The 17,719-nt window shown below is 41.3% G+C and overlaps 1 protein-coding gene across 3 annotated transcripts; it reads left to right on the forward strand.

The window, feature by feature from the left end:
* Positions 1-1,460: 1,460 nt before the first annotated feature.
* On the forward strand, positions 1,461-15,811 carry LOC115205863 (RNA-binding protein FUS). Of its 3 annotated transcripts, none has more exons than XM_029772250.1 (16): positions 1,461-1,582; positions 2,375-2,405; positions 3,742-3,778; positions 3,881-3,947; positions 4,039-4,126; positions 4,282-4,391; positions 4,716-4,863; positions 8,200-8,234; positions 8,800-8,832; positions 9,011-9,156; positions 11,482-11,611; positions 11,696-11,803; positions 14,533-14,644; positions 14,796-14,875; positions 15,019-15,157; positions 15,378-15,811. In XM_029772250.1, the coding sequence occupies exons 1-16, from the start codon at positions 1,573-1,575 to the stop codon at positions 15,415-15,417; spliced, it is 1,314 nt and encodes a 437-aa protein (XP_029628110.1). In that variant the 5' UTR covers positions 1,461-1,572; the 3' UTR covers positions 15,418-15,811. The 3 variants fall into 3 exon arrangements, with proteins under 3 accessions (XP_029628110.1, XP_029628111.1, XP_029628112.1); XM_029772251.1 differs by having other exon boundaries at positions 1,462-1,582; positions 4,042-4,126; XM_029772252.1 differs by lacking the exons at positions 4,716-4,863; positions 8,200-8,234 and having other exon boundaries at positions 1,462-1,582.
* Positions 15,812-17,719: the final 1,908 nt, after the last annotated feature.

The following is a 17,719-nucleotide window of genomic DNA, read 5'->3' on the forward strand; positions in this document are numbered from 1 at the left end:
AGAAAAGGTTCACTGTTATAAGATAACTTTTTGATGAATTTAAGCAAAATTCCCAGGCATACACTTTCCATGGGAAGTTATGTAAAGATTCTGGAAATGTACTAGAAAGTTTTCCGACCCTTTGCAACCCTAACCTTTATTTAACTAGGCAATTCAGTTAAGAACAATTTCTTATTTACAATGCCGGCCAAACCCGGACAATGCTGGACCAATTGTGCGCCACCCTTTGGGACTCCCAATCAAGGCCGTTTGTGATACAGCCTGGAATCGAGCCAGGGTCTGTAGTGACGCCTCTAGCACTGAGATGCAGTGCCTTAGACCGCTGCACCACTCGGGAGCCCAGAGTGACCGGTTGGGTGATGGATAAAAGTATGGTTGATGGATGGAGGCCCTACGTTGCTGCTATCTACCCTTTAGCAGATTTGAACAGACATAATAACTGGTCACACAACTAGTCTCAACTTAAGTATATCACACACAAAAGGCCACCAACGGGGTATACTACAAAGCAGGATCCATCAGCTAACTTTGATAACCAAAAATAACTATAGATTTTTTGTTTTTATATAGGGGACGTTTTTATATGTGGCCATATTTACACTCTTTCTGTGGTTGTAGTCTGTGCATCCCTTGCCATACACAACAATGCATTATGAAAATGTATCTAAGCATGTTATAAAACACTCCAAACCAACTCACATATTACATCAGAATCTCATTCTGGATAATGCCTCTGTACTACATTTTTTAAAGAATGTTCCACTGTCCCATAAATCCATATTTGCATATTTTTTGTTGTAAAAGCATCATTCAAACATGGTTGTATGGCACAGTGGGAAAATAAATAAATAATTGGGTGCAGAGACCTCAAGAATGAGATGCTGATGTAATATGAGTTGTTTTGGACTCAGCAAAATGTGACAAACAATTTTCTCTAACAAAAAATTAACAAATGATTGGGGGATCAACTACAAGTACATAAAGAGTAAAACTAAGGCCACGTAAAATGGGTGAGCTTCCCGTTTAAGCAAGCTAAACTAAATGTCTTTTTGGTTGTTGAGTCAATGAGACAATGGCCATTTGAAGTTCATCTTTAAAAAAAAATACAAAGTTATTTCCGAATATTTTGGCAAGTTAGCTAGCCAACTCCTTGATCCTGCTTGATAGTATACCCCTCTGGGCTAGCTCCTTCCAAGTCGATCGTTCCCATGCGATCGGCTGATGAAGATGAAATCAAACGGAAAGAAGTAAACGGCGCAACATGAAACATACCATTATCTAACAATAGGGGTATTTATTTTTTATCAAACTACTGTTAATGTGCCGTGTCACTAGATGTTTGACACATGTATTCAATACGAACATAGCTATATTCAACTCACATGTTTTGAAGGTTACTTGGTTTCAAATTATTATGCGTAAGACATTTTTTTTTATTACACAGAAGTTGGTTCAACCCAGCAGCAGGTCAGAGTTCATAATTGCCGCAGTGTGTGTGCGGCTGTGCGCTGATGTTACTGGGATTTTAATTTGTTGAAAAGTGATTCATCGAATTTTTTTTTAGAAAAGAGAATGGCCTCCGGTAAGTTTATTGTGAACTAAGTGTACGTGATTTGTTCAATATCATGTTTTTGTGTCACATTTGTTATAAAATGTTAAATGAAACCGCTGAGACGGATGGTCTCAGTTGGCTAGCTAACGTTAGTTTAGCAAGCTTTCAGGCGCGACCATCAGAATAAACACTAGCCATAGTTTGTTGGCGAGTTTATTACCTCTTTTTTATTTTTTTAAGTATTATTATTATTATAACGTATGCCGCTTTCTGTAAACATACTTTGTTATTTTGACTCGCTCAACCATATTTCTTATTGTTTCGTTTCTCTTGTAGATGAGAATTGACCGCCATTTTTGTCACGCAGCGTGGTCCTGTTAGTACCGTGCTAACTAGCAAGCTAACGTTGTTAGCTAGTCAACGAGAAACATGTATATTATTGGCTACGGTAGTTAGCTAGCTAGGCAATGTTAGCTGTGTAACGTTAGCTAGCTATCGAAGGCCTGCTATTTTCACCGTGTATTTATATACCTTTCATACTGACTCGCACTGCATTCTTTATGATAACGTACTGTTGTTCCCATCTAACGTTGTCACAGCTTACCATGCTAGCTAAGTTTACTTGATGTCAATATAAACTAAAGTAATCCAGCAAGATAAATTAACTACAGGTTTACGTCCGGGTTGATACGAAAATCTTTGCTAACATTCGTATTATGTGACTTGTTCAATGGCTAACTAACAGATAGCTCATTGGCTAGCTAGCTAACGTTAGTTGTAGCAATTTTGCCACCCGTTCACCCATATCCTTCTCGTTCACAGATTCGGGCTACGGTCAGCCTGGCGCTCCAAGGTAACGTGATATCACAATGAATACGTTAGCTACTCAATGTTGCTTTCAAGTTGCAATGAAACGTATCTATTTAGTTACCACTCTTTAGCGATTATACAATTTCTAAACTATCCAGTTAGCCACACAATGCTTGATTCACTTCAAATGTCTAATGTATTGTTATGGTTTTGACGGGTTAACTAATTGATTGTAGGCATATCCACAGTTATCCTGGCTTCACCGCACATCGGAAGTCTATTGGTTGGACTCCGGGAATTGTGAATCGTATTGGTGGGCGGTGACAGAAAGGGGGACTACCAAAATATAGCTTGCTACACAAAAAACGGTTTCCTGTCAACAAAGGCAGATGTATAATATCTAGGAACTCTCCTTACCAGATGAACCCCACCATATTCCTGCTGTCCAGATAGTGGTAGGAAGTATTGGGTGAAGTGTGTGGTCTAATGGCAGCCCGCTGTCTAAATCTACAGGAATATGGTGCTGTTCAGACAGTAGTTTGACTTTTATTTGATAGCGAGGAACACATTTCACTTTACATCTGGTAAGTAGAGTTCCTAGAGATTATACATATGCCGTTGTTGACAGGGTATGTTTTTTTGATTTTTTGTGAAGCCGGCTATATTGTGGTAGGGTTATTTTCCATGGCCAGCCACCAGAATGATGCACAACTCCGAGAGTCCAACAAATAGACTCAAGATGTGTCCCAAAGATAAGTTATGGCCGAGTTTGTTGCTAGGACGTTTAATCAATTTAACCGTAAGTTGACATCTGACGTTGTGCTTTAGAAATAAACTTCCAAATCAGTTGTTGGGGGTGTTTACCTTACATTAAAGACATGTTCCGGTACTTTGGTGACTAAAAGCTTTTTTTTTTACCTCCCGCTTTGGGATGGTGCTCATGATCTATGAGCAGAAGAATTGTCTTACCTCAATTAGCCACGAAATCCCTAGTTTGAAACAAACTGTTTTCTTGAAGCTGTGCTGCGCCATTTTCATACATTCCCCCCCCCCCCCCCCCCCCCCCCCCCCCATGTGGGCCAGCCCCTTAGCAATTCTAGTTCTAGCCAATGAGCTTCAGCCCTTGTCATTTGAGTGGCAGCTAGCAAGAGGCCTGCCCAGCGTTATCCAATGAGGTTGCCGGGTGGGCCCAACGGCTCAGTGGAGACAGCAGAACCTCATTGGAGCAATGTCGTGGTGCACATATGTGACGTAGTACGTACGTTTTCGGTCATCACTTTTGACTCGTGAGTGCTACTTTCAGAACTACTGGCTAAAAAGTATACAAAAGTACTGGAGAATGTCTTTAAGATATCTAACTTTACCTCTCCCTCCCACAGCTATGGAACTTATCCTCCTGCTCAGCAGAGCGGGCAGGTAAGTGTGGCCCCTCAATTTCTCACTGAGTATTGTTTGAAACTATTTCCTATGTTATTTCATCACAATTTTGTTCATATGACAGTTCAATGCTTTTTGCAGGCCTACGGTCAAGGAAATGGAAGTGGCTCGTATGGTGGACAGAGTTACGCTGGCTATGGACAGTCTGGTATGTAAAACATATATAGAGTCATGGGAAATTATTTGAGTTCTAGGAGTTGCTGTTTTTAATACCTAACATTTCTTTTTTGTTTTTCCAGCAGAGAGTTATGGCCAAACAACACAGGCGGCAAGTTATGGCCAGCCTTATGATGGCTTTGGGCAACAAGGCTCGGATTCCGCTGCTGGGTAAGGCCACTGGCACTACATTAAACTAGTATTGCTTGCAGTTACATACTTTACCTTTCTAGTGGTCTAATATCATTGCAAATGTTACCTTTTTAATAATTCTTAAACACTTTGTTGGTGTCTCAAGAGAATAATTGTTGTGAGAACTTCTCAAGGTATGGTGGCGCTGACAAGTCATCATACAGTCAGCCGAGTTCCTACGGTGGCGCCGCTGGTGGCGGCTCTTATGGACAAGCTCAAGGTGGCTACAGAGGCCGAAGTGAAGGTTAGTTATTGTATCCATTTATATATTACATGGCACTGATCTTTTTTTATTGATCAATTGTCCAGATGGCCTGCATATCTCTGCATACCTTTTTTCCTGTTTATTTGAGAGGGAGGGTCAGCGATTCATAGCCATCTTTGGCCAAGACTGGACTGTTTAAGTATGGCTGAATGCCTCTAATAATAATACTAAATAACTTTTCATTGCAGAAGGATCTCGTACATATAAAACAAAGTGCCATATAAAACAGGAAATAAAAACGTGTTCAAAGAAAGACAACAGCCACATAACTCAAAGGGCTTGTGTGCCTGTGTTTTGCCCCAGGTGAAGGCGGTCAGGGCAGGAGGTATGGTGGAGATGATGGGGGCTCAGACAGGGGCTCTTCTGACGGGTATAGAGGCCGAGGGCGTGGTGGGTACGAGCGTGGGGGATACGACAGGGGTGGAAGAGGCGGCCCTCCATCCGGTATGGGGTAAGTTCCAGAGCGTGACCACCCGCAAGGTACTTCTGCAACACCCATGCCAGGTAGATGTTCTTTCCAATGCAATGCATGATACCACCTCACCATTCTGATCCATCACCCCATACCTCATCCACATGGACTAATACCTCCTCACCCCCCACCCCACCCTGCTATTTTCACCTGGGATGGGCTTAGGGCTGGGCGATATGGCCTAAAAATCATATATAAATTTTTGACTCACAATATTACATCTTCATTTTTGATAAGTTATCTAAATAAGCTTTGTTGTGCAATTAAAAGGCAATACACTGCATTTCAAACAGTCGGGAATAATCTAATGATTTCAGGGCTTGTAAAATTATACCTAGGCCTAATATAAGCCTTCCAAAGCAATTGTTTAATTTTTTTTTCACCTTTATTTAACCAGGTAGGTCAGTTCAGAACAAGTTTTCATTTACAACTGTGACCTGGCCAAGATGAAGCAAAGCAGTGTGACAAAAACAACAGTTACACATGGGCTAAACAAACGTACAGTCAATAACACCGTAGAAAAACGTATGTACAGTGTGTGCAAATGTAGTAAGGTTAGGGAGGTAAGGCCATAGTGATGAAATAATTACAATTTCGCATTTACACTCGAGTGATAGACGTGCAAGTAAAGCTACTGGGGTGCGAAAGAGCAAAAATAAATAACAATATGGGGATGAGGTAGTTGGGTGTGCTATTTACAGATGGGCTGTGTACAGGTACAGTGATCGGTAAGCTGCTCTGACAGCTGATGCTTAAAGTTAGAGAGGGAGATATGTCTCCAGCTTCAGTGAATTGTTTTTTTTGTTTTGTTTTTTTTTGCAATTCGATCCAGTCATTGTCAGCAGAGAACTGGAAGGAAAGGCGGCCAAAGCAGGTGTTGGCTTAGGGGATGACCAGTGAAATATACCTGCTGGAGCAAGTGCTACGGGTGGGTGTTGCTATGGTGACCAGTGAGCTAAGATAAGGCGGTGCTTTACTTAGCAAAGACTTATAGATGACCTGGACCCACTATAACCATAAGACCCACTAATTATTTTATCAAAATAGTTTAACCTTCTTTTTGTGCAATAAACACAGATCTGGCTTTAAAGACTGTCTATGAAAAATGCAACTTCTGTTACAAATTTAACAATAACCATGCACATCTACTAATAATGACCAACTTCTTGTAACAGGCATTATAGAAAATAAGCACAGGGTTCAATCTCTCAAGTGCTAGTGAGTAGCCAACTGATCTTTATATTCAAAGTTTAGCCAACTTTGATCTATTTTCTTGCTAACAAGGTACAACAGTTGCACTGTTATGAATAGACCCAACTGTTGGAACAGCCTGCCTGTTCACTTTGTTTAGATATTGAAGTCAAGTGTCCTACCTGAATAAGATGCTTATTTCTCAATTAGAGCAAGTTGCCAATTCCTTTATACATTTATTTTTATGCTCATAGCACATTTATGAAACAGACCAGACAGCGACACATGTCTGTGGCGAAAATTATGCTAGCGGTACCGCAATGCCGTGCATGACAAACTGAGCATTTATTTTCCACAACATGTTCATTCATACTCTTGTTTTAATAGGGTCTGTTCTACATTTTGGGAGTTGAGACATAAAAAGAGACATTATTTTACTGTAATAGACAGGAAGTTAAGCTTTTCGGTGTCCATATGACCGGAGACGAGACAAAAAAAGACAGAACGCTCAAAAACTAACAAAAAATGTAAACCTTAAATCTTGCTATACGGGCGTTTGGAACAGCGCGTTAAAACTTAAGTCGATATCGCCCAGCCCTAGATGTGCTATGTTTCACCTTGAGGGTTCACTCATACAATTTGAATTCTATTTCTATGGTTTCAATGACCTGTGAGGCAATAACTTGTATTCCATCTCAACCATAAATATGCATGCAATATTCTAGCTGATTATGGCCTTGCTAGCAAATGGCAATAAATGAGAAGCTCAAAAGGCTTGTGGGACAGATGACATGGTGGGGTGTCTGCTACTGACACCTGTGGTGCAAGGAGTTAAGTGGAATCTGTTCACCTTTATGAATTACATAGGGTTTTTGAGGATTAAGTCACTTCACCATCCAAGGATCCTGTAGACCCCAGCTTTTTTACATCTTCATTAACAAGGCTGTTGAACATAGTCAGGACATTCACTTGCTAGAAATCGGTTCACCTTGCAATCTACAGGGGTCAGTTCTGAAATGTTTTGTATTTGACAAGCAAGTATAGATCTTGGCCAAGTAGCTTTCAGTGTAGAGGACCTTTTAGCCTAACCCAGTTTTTTGTCAAGATTACTTTTATCTTATCTGTGGCTATCATTTGAAATTGAGACATTATTTGTAACTGGTAGCTTTTAACAACCACTTTAGTAATGGCATTGAATAACGCGTACAGTAGTTCTGCCGCAGTACTGTCACATTCTAAAAATGGCTGACAATCTAGATTTCATTTTACATGGTCCCTGACAAGTAATAGACATCAGAGGCAGGTTGGAATGCTTCAACACATGTATATCAAATGTGGCCTCAATCTAAGATCTATCTACTACGATGCCTGCTGGCTGTTATTATGAGTGCTATTTCCTAATGAAAACCATTCATTGGCTAATTTTGTGCACAGTTAAGACTATAGTCTAGCTGGTCTCTAGGAGTGAGGATTGTTTTTGCCCCCCCCCCTCCCCTTGTTGCTTTGAGAACCGCCCCATGAACGGTTTAAACAATGCCCCAGGGTGATCTGTTCTTGAAGTGACCTGATTTTCACAAGTTAAACCCAAGGAACATTGTAAGCTGCTGTACATCAACAGGTTTCATTTAAGTGTTGTATATTTGACATGGAGACATTTGTATTGTGTTAACTTTGGATCTACATTTTATACTACAGGTTTCAGTGAATGAAATAAAACTTGGACCTCAGCTAATGGAGCTCATATAAGCACTCAATGGAAGAACACTCGACTTGTCGAGTGCCACAACTATTCAAACCATTTCGACCTATCAGTAACTGTTATCAAAAAAATGTTAGCCAACTGAATGCTGTAACTAATCTGGTCTTGTAGCAATCTAAATTTACACATTAGCCATCAGAGCCTCTTCACTCATCAGAACCTACATGTACATAGTGGGAGTTCTGCTTAGTTTTGTCCATTTGATCTTAAAACATCCAAGAATAACACTTTCCCATGTGAGTGGGAAGACATTTCCACGATAGTCGCACACCATGGCAGGAGTGCATACTGATGGGGATGTAGGGGAGCTTTGAGCTCTGTTGGGACAAAGGAAACCCATCATATCTACAATTTTTCCTCTGCAGAGGTGGTGACCGTGGTGGCTACAAAAATTACGGTGGTAAGTGACGAGCATCAGAACTGTCTCGGTTGGGGAGGAAAAAGGTTGATTAGCAAAGATAAAAACGGGAGTCAGAAAGAAAGCAAAACAAACTGAATGCCACCATTTTCTTGTCCAAACCTCAAGGGCCTCCACCTATTGTTCTTAGTGATGGGATTTTCTCATAAATGCTCTTTAGGTCTTTTAGCACATGAAACCTGAAGTTTATACATAATGGTATTGTTGCATGAGGACAATGTTGAATGTAAATGACAGAAGATGAGATGTGCTGTGGCGAAGAAGGAAACTGGCTAGAAACTGGATTTTTTTATATTTTTTATTTCTTCTAAACTCAAACATTTCTGCCCATGTTGGAAGGTGTTGAGATGTATATGATGCAACCGTCTCAACACTGCAGCAGAAAGCTGTAAACTGCCTTATTTTATGTTTTAAAGTAGCCTCATGCATACACTGTATTGGTAGAGAGTTGACATTCTTGTTTGTATGGATGTTGAATGCAGTTGTGTTGTGTACGAAGTGCAGATTCTCATGGCTTTCCCCACCTTTCCCATTTGTTGTGTTTCAGGTCCTCGAGACTACGGCTCAAGGGATGAACCAAGTGAGTTGCACATGCTTGTTTGCTTCTTGTTGCCCTGAAATTCTATCTAGGGTTTGACTCATCCTGCAATCATACCAGACTAACACTGACTTCTAGTCTCTCACAAGCAAATGCCACAGAACAACAGGCTGGTTCAAGTGATGCGTCTGCTGAGTAGTACCTCGTTGTTTGTCCCCAGCTGGAGGCAGCGGTGGTAGCCAAGGTAGCGGCAGCGGTGGGGAGCAGGACAACTCTGACAACAACACCATCTTTGTCCAGGGACTGGGAGAAGATGTCACAAGTGATGAAGTGGGCAACTACTTTAAACAGATTGGGATCATTAAGGTATGGCTGTAGGGATTGTTTCTAGATGGGGACTGCTTCTCCCTATTCACTTGCATTGGGTACAAGTGGGGGGGTATAAATGTTTAGTTAAATACCGCAATATTATTTTGGACCGTATCAGACCTGCCAACCTGCAGATATTTTGAGTACCATGCACACAATTTGAGGTCAAAGTACGCTGGTACAGAAAAACGCCCCTAAAATGGGCTACTATTGGCACATTGTGGTTTTTGACTCAACCGTCTGAAGTTGGCTCCTTAGTTAAGATGTCATTACGACAAAGGTAGTTAGCGACCGATTTGAGTCAACTAAGCGAGAACACTTTTCAACAAAGGTAGTAGACGTGAGCGCATTGACGAGCAAGGAAACGTGCAGTAGTTCAGTGCACGTCGCTGCGTCAATGGAAACGGACATGGCAGAGAGCTGTTCTGCAAATACCATCCTTTACATAAAGTTGTTACTGTAGATTAGTAGGCCTATGTTAATTAATCAGTTATTGGTCTGCCCTCTTGATATAACTGTATCAACATTAGGCTGCTAATGATGTGATCATAGTCAGTTTACCCATGACAAGGCATGTTGAATGAATGGTAGCCTAGTGGTCAGACCTAACTTGATGGATTTGGTCAGGGATGGTTATCTGAAGCAAGCTCATAGGCCTAGTTTCATATTCCAAATAGCCTACAGTAAGCTAGACTACTACATAGTATCTAGTAATTTAATTATTCAGAATTAAGACTGCAGTTTACATTTGTACTAGACTATCCACATAGACATCTATTAATTAGAACAGTCATTACATCTACATTTATCTAGAAAAATGTGTAATTGGGAACACTTTCATTTAGGGCAAAACACAAGACTTAAGTGTTGGCTACATGGTTTAAGACCAGGTTTCAGGAAATGGCAGTTACAGGTTTTTCAAAAATGCCCCAAGTTTCCTGAGGGGGAGCTAGTGAGCTACTGAATAGCAGCCAATTACCAAGTACCCATAAGTCTATAGCTTACAATTCCTACTGAGGCAGTCTAATGCCAACATCGTTATTAGGCAAACGAAAAAAGTGCTTTTGCCTATAATTTCAGCAGTGTGGGTGTCGTATGTGCGCTACATCGCTGACCTGGTATTCATAAAAATTCAAGGTTGGCAGGTCTGCAGTGTTATATCGATATTTTGACTCGTATCGATTCGTAAAAAAAAACATTTACAAACTTTTGGTTTGTTGTTGCTAGGAGGCCTTAGCAATAGTCGTCTGTACCTGCGCCAAAACTCTGTTTTTTTTCATCCTATAGCTTGTTCTCCATAAGTGAGCCAACATGTTTTCAGCACTGTAAAAAAAAAAAGTGTTTTATTCAAGAGCACATAAATAACATGTTTCATACATACACAGCATATCTTTGGTCTTTACAAAGGAGCATAATTACATTCGCATGTTACGGGTACATTTTTGCTGTATATAGCAAATATTTCAAGAGTCTGAATAAGAATAGAATTTGGATAAAGCCCCAGAAAACAAACAAACAACCCCCAGAAATGACAGAATAAGACCAGTGACGTATGTCAGGAACTCTGACCAGACACCTTCTTACCTATGCTGTCAATGTTGCAAGATTGAAGTAATTCTCTGTCAGCAAGTTCCCCGCATAGACCTAACCACATCTTTTGAGGGTGCATGTTAATTGTTCCAACATTTTGTTACACATTTCCTTGCTGCTGCTAAAAGATAATCTATCAATTTAAGTGGAGATGGAGTGTGTTCACAGGAACAATACCTAGGAGATGACATGGGTCTGGTTGAATAATACCTGTCATGTCCTGTATAACATGGGGAATTTCAAACCAAAAAGGCTGGATTTTTGGACATTGACAAAATGTGATTAAGTACCCATTTGTATATAGTGCTTTAAATTGAAACTCTCTTGTTGGGTTACATGTAGTGGCTTTATATAGTGTTTTCCATACATTTCCCCCAACTCATCTGAGATCTGCACCTGTAATTCAACCTGCCATGGGTTCCTAAGATCTAAAAAATATTATTAGCATTTTAAGGATATTGTGATTCAAATCTGAAACGGCTCCAGTGTTTTCCTCTTGATGAAGTCATTAAATCATCTCATCAATAGGAGTAACAATCCTTTTTTAACAAAACATTTCCTTACTCGCAATAAAATCAGTATCAAATCGCAATACATATAGAATTGCGATACATATTGTATTTGCGCCTAAGTATCGCAATCATTTATTGTGAGGTCCCTGGCAATTCCCAGTCATAATGGCTATCCAGATTTGTGTGTCACCGTGTTAATCTTTGTGTCCTGTTTTGATAGTTGAACAAGAAGACTGGCTTGCCCATGATCAACCTGTACTCTGACAAGGCTACTGGAAGACTGAAGGGAGAGGCCACTGTCTCATTTGATGATCCACCTTCCGCCAAAGCAGCCATTGAGTGGTTTGACGGTAAGGGTGTACTCTCTCTTCCCGTGCTCGTATGCTGTCTACAGTTCTTCTGTTCCATTCTAATCTATGTCCATTTTCTTCTAGGCAAAGAATTCCAAGGGAAACCCCTCAAAGTGTCTTTTGCCACCCGAAGAGCTGAGTTCACGCAGAGGGGTGGCGGTGCAGGAGGAGGAGGAGGAAGAGGAGGGGGAGGTATGTTTCATTCACTTTTGGTAGACAAACATTCAAATGTTGCTGCAACTGCCTGTGGGTGAGTTCGCCAAAAACACAAGATTATCTTTGTGCTAAAAATGCCCTTTAAATCCATTGGGGGTATAACAATTCACCAATTTAAAAATCGGAATCTGGTTTACGATATGAGTGCATCAGTCCGTAGGGACCTCAAATGTAACATGAATCGGGCAGTAAAACTCCAAGGGGTGATAAGTCTATTCCTGATTTTTGCGCATCTTCAGCATTTAAATGCTTGTAGAAATAGATTGCGCAATATTAGGCTTTATTATTTGAGTGACAACCAGGGCCGTGCTCAGACCTTTTTTCAGGTTCCCCATCAGCAATAGTTTTGGTAGTTTTTTTTAGTTGCTTTAAATTTAAGTGTATTTAGTCATTTTTAGATATACAGAGTAAAGTTGATCCATTCTATACAAGGACAGCAATCACTTTTGCGAGCCGCACAACATGGTCGACTCGGCCTGGAGAAGAGAACCTCCCTGAAAAAAGTTAATTTTTAAATGTAAATATTGATACATAACAAACTCAAACACTTATTTGCAGAAATGACTAGAGAATTAGTGGGTGATGGTGAGTGGAGATCATAAGTGGGGGGTCAAAAAGCATACATTACCCCCACCCCATTATGAGGTGTGGTAGATGCCCAGTCTCCCCTATGGCTCAGCTCCAGTGTGTACATACACCATACACATATACCGTGGCAAGAAAAAGTATGTGCACCCTTTGGAATTACCTGAATTTCTGCATACATTTGTCACAAAATTTGATCTGATCTTCATCTCAGTCACAACAATAGACAAACGGTGTGCTTAAACTAATAATGCACAAATTATTGTATTCAATATAGACAAGAAAAATGCATTTAAACATTCACAGTGTAGGTTGGAAAAAGTATGTGAACCCCCTAGGCTAATGATGTTTCCAAAAGCTAATTGGAGCCAGGAGTCAGCTAACCTGGAGTCTAATCAATGAGCCGAGATTGGAGAAGTTCAGCACTATTGCTACTCTCCCTAGGAGTGGCCGTCCTGGAAAGATGACTGCAAGAGCACAGCGCAGAATGCTCAATGAGGTTAAGAAGAATCCTACAGTGTCAGCTAAAGACTTACAGAAATCTCTGGAACATGCTAACCTCTCTGTTGACGAGTCTACGATATGTAAAACACTAAACAAGAATGGTGTTCATGGGAGGACACCACAGAAGAAGCCACTGCTATCAACAACAAACATTGCTGCATGTCAGAAGTTCGCAAAAAAGTAAGTCTATCTGGTGTGGCCACCAACTGCATTTAAGTACTGCAGTGCATCTCCTCATGGACTGCACCAGATTTGCCAGTTCTTGCTGTGAGATGTTACCCCACTCTTCCACCAAGGCACCTGCAAGTTCCTGGACATTTCTGGGGGGAATGGCCCTAGCCCTCACCCTCCAATCCAATAGGTCCCAGACGTGCTCAATGGGATTGAGATCCGGGCCCTTCGCTGGCCATGGCAGAACACTGACATTCCTGTCTTGTAGGAAATCGCGCACAGAACGAGCAGTATGGCTGGTGGCATTGTCATGCTGGAGGGTCATGTCAGGATAAGCCTGCAGGAAGGGTACCACATGAGGGAGGAGGATGTCTTCCCTGCAACGCACATCGTTGAGATTGCAGACCATGACGGACCCTCCATCTCCAAATCGATCCCGCTCCAGAGTACAGGCCTCAGTTGTAACGCTCATTCCTTTGACGATAAACGTGAATCCGACCATCACCCTTGGTGAGACAAAACCGTGACTCGTCAGGGAAGAGCACTTTTTGCCAGTCCTGTCTGGTCCAGCTACGGTGGGTTTGTACCCATAGGTGACGTTGTTGCCGGTGATGTCTGGTGAGGACCTGCCTTACAACAGGCCTACAAGTCCTCAGTCCAGCCTCTCTCAGCCTATTGCGGACAGTCTGAGCACTGATGGAGGGATTGTGCATTTCTGGTGTAACTTGGACAGTTGTTGTTGCCATCCTGTACCTGTCCCGCAGGTGTGATGTTCGGATGTACCGATCCTGTGCAGGTGTTACACGTGGTCTGCCACTGCGAGGACAATCAGCTGTCCGTCCTGTCTCCCTGTAGCGCTGTCTTAGGTGTCTCACAATACAGACATTGCAATTTATTGCCCTGGCCACATCTGCAGTCCTCATGCCTGCTTGCAGCATGCCTAAGGCATGCTCACGCAGATGAACAGAGACCCTGGGCATCTTTCTTTTGGGGTTTTTCAGTTGAAAGGACACTAAAGAGGCCTGAGTTTTCATAGCTGTGACCTTAATTGCCTACCGTCTAAGCTGTTAGTGTCTTAATGACCGTTCCACAGGTGCATGTTCATTATGGTTCATTGAACAAACATGTTTAAACCCTTTACAGTGAAGTTTAGATGTTTAGGAATTATCTTTGAAAGACAGGGTCCTGAAAAGAGGACGTTTCTTTTTTTTGCTGACTTTAGTTAGTCTTTAGCACACTACTCTTACACGGTTTAAGCTACAAACGCTGTTCATACTTTAAAACCTGTAGACTGAGTCAGGACTGAGTTGCTTGTATACAACTTTGATATCTTATACACTTTTTAAACAATGAACTGATGTTTTTGGAACCCCTTTGTTGAAGCTAGGCCTTCAGAGGTCCTTTGTCCCTTGCACTTTAGTTAAGTGGTGTTTGTCGCTCTCTAGGTTTTGGTGGCCGTGGTCGTGGACGTGGGTTTGGAGGAGGTGGTGGTGGTGGTGGTGGTGGTGGAGGACCCAACTTTGACATCAAGGGAGGGGACTGGCCTTGTCCTAACAGGTATTTATTGCAATATTTTATTTGAAGCATGACAGATGCAGTTACAACAATTTGATCATCCATTGCACATTGTGTGTCACTGAATTCTGTTCTCATATGGAATGGCTACATCTTTGAATGTGATTGACTATTGTTCCCCTCTCCTTTTTAGTTCTTGTGGCAACATGAACTTTGCGCGTAGATACGAATGCAACAAGTGTGGCACGCCGAAACCAGGGGACAGCGGAGGAGGTATGTAAGGATGGCTATGAGTTTGTTGTAGCGAGAACTGGTGTCTGGTACACTATAGGGGATGTTGAGTCATTTAACCACATACTATAAACTATTACTGCTCAGTAGGAGAACTTGCTCTAATGGCTGGTTTGTGTTTGCAGATCGTGGTGGTGGAGGCCGAGGGTATGGTGGTGACAGGGGCGGCGGCTACAGAGGCCGTGGGGGATTCCGTGGAGGTGACCGCGGTGGTTATGGCGGAGGTGGATATGGTGGTGACAGGGGCTACAAGATGGGAGGAAGGTAAATTGATCACAGCTTAATTTCCCTCCCATGCAGTTAGATGTTTGACCAGGAGAGGGCATACCTGAGATGTGAACTGTAGAATATTGAATTAGGGTTACTTTTGAATTAGGGTTACTTTTTTTATCAGATTTTTCTCTAATAGTAAGATATTTCTATATTAAGATAGCTTCATGGTACCGTATAATTTACTATGGATCTATTTTCCCCCTTCCCTCAGAGGTGACCATAGAGAAGACAGAAGAGACCGGCCATACTAAGGATTCACATGGACACCATTCCATAATGCCCAGGGGTTGGGTTGGGTTAGGGGAAAGGGAGTGGGGGGGATTGTTCTACACTTTGATTTGCATACCTTTCATTACCAATGCATCACATGTATTGCTTCTGATCTGTCTTGTCGAGAGGTCAGGGAAATATGTGCAACTACTGTGAAAGGACTTTTGTGCTTATAAGCAGGGTTGTAGGTGTAGAAGGGGGCAGGGTCAAATGTCATTTTTTTTAGTTTTGTTTTCATTTCCCTGATTCTACTAGGTCCAGGCATCGTGAGGTAGACTTCTAAGACTTCGTATCATTGTTTTGTCAAATTTAAATCAACAGTTTTATTTGGGTTTCTCTTTTTTCCAAATGATATTAAACTGTTCTGATCTTAGTGTCTTCATGTATGTTTTATTTCAAATTTCTAGTTAGTATTTATATAATTTGAGTGCTTGGGCAGTAATTGCTAAGTAGTCAAAATATAAGCAACATAATACTCCAGCACTAAGTAAGCTTGTGGTCAGCTTTCTAAATATCTGTAGGTCAATTAATTTGAACAATATCGAGGTAGCCTAAAGACAGTGCCCATAGAAGGGAAGTTTTTACATTCTAGCCCTTGAGCTGTGGGTGGTACTGTCCCTCCCCTATGTGAGCAAAATGACTAGGAGAGGAGTGGCTTGTGTGCCGGTGTAGCCTACACAACACTGAGATCACAAACATTGATATTGCCCTGGCTGTTGCACATTAGACAAGCAGTACTTGGAAATATCTTATTTGGATTTAAATGTATGGTGATGTCTGTGGGGTTAATCTAAGGATATTGCAAGTGTCATACAATGAGTTTGACTCTTCGGACCAGAATAAATTGTGGCATATTGGCACATGAGTACCAGCGCCGTTATAATCCAATTCAACGGTTTGCATGCTAGTGTCAACGGACTGGTGGGTTGAGACCTCTGAGGCAGAGGTACGTTTTTGTATTTTGAGTTTGTTTACAACTTTAGAATTAGCCTATTTTTGTTACAAGATATTTTAACACTGGCTGCATTTATACAGGCAGGCCGATTCTGATCTTTTTTCCTCTAGTTGGTCTTGAAGAATCACTGATCTTTTTTAGAGTTGATCTGATTGGTCAAAAGACCAATTAGTGAGGATAAAGTTAGTAGATGCTGTTGTATACAGATTAATGAATATAGCAATTTGACTCACTTAAATTGAGCCAGATATCATATGCGTAAAGCAACTGTCAATTTAGTCTGGTTGTTTTTAAGATGGATCGGTAGGCTATCTCAGATTGAGTAAAATTCATTAGAATCTAATGCATCTTGTATTCAGGGATGGATGGGTTTGTGGATTATTATTTTGCCTATGTGACCTGTGCAAATTCTGGCATGCGTTTGACCTTCCAGCAAGATTCCACAGCTAAATTCTGGCAGGTATAAGTACCCAAATGAAAATGAGCATCCTATTCTACTGGTTACACTGACTGTCCACAACACCTTCATTACAGTTCCTGTTCAGTATTATAGCCTAACATTTTAAACGTTTTACCCAACTCCATTTGTTATACTGTTAGAGTATTTCCATACACACTGAACAAAAAATATAAATGGAACAATTTCAAAGATTTTACTGAGTTACAGTTTCCAAAGGAAATCAAATCAATTGAAGTAAATTACTTGGGCCCTAATCTATGGGTTTCACATGAGTGGGAATACAGATATGTATCTGTTGGTCACAGATACCATAAAAAATTACATAAAAGGTAGGGGTGTGGATCAGAAAACCAGTCAGCATCTGGTGTGACCACCATTTGCCTCATGCAGTGCAACACATCTCTGCATATAGTTGATTGTGGAGTGTTGTCCCACTCTTCAATGGCTGTGTGAAGTCTCAGACTCCTGCAGGTGAAGAAGCTGGATGTGGGGGTCCTGGGCTGGTATGGTTACACATGGTCTGCGGTTGTGAAGCCGGTTGGACATACTGCCAAATTCTCTGAAATTATGTTGGAGGTGGCTTATAGTAGAGAAATGAACATTCAATCTGGCAGCAGCTCTGGTGGACATTTCTGCAGTCAGCGAGCCAATTTCATTCTCCCTAAACTTGATATCTGTGGCATTGTGCTGTGTGACAAAACTGCACATTTCGTGTCCTTTTTTTGCCCCCAGCACAAGTTGCACCTGTGTAATGATCATGCTGTTTAATCAGCTTCTTGATATGCCACACTTGTCAGGTGGATAGATTATCTTGCCAAAGGAGAAATGCTCACTAACAGGGATGTAACATTTGAGAGAAATAAGCTTT

The sequence above is a fragment of the Salmo trutta genome, chromosome 13 (assembly GCF_901001165.1).
Source record: "Salmo trutta chromosome 13, fSalTru1.1, whole genome shotgun sequence".
In the NCBI taxonomy this organism is placed as follows: Eukaryota; Metazoa; Chordata; class Actinopteri; order Salmoniformes; family Salmonidae; genus Salmo; species Salmo trutta.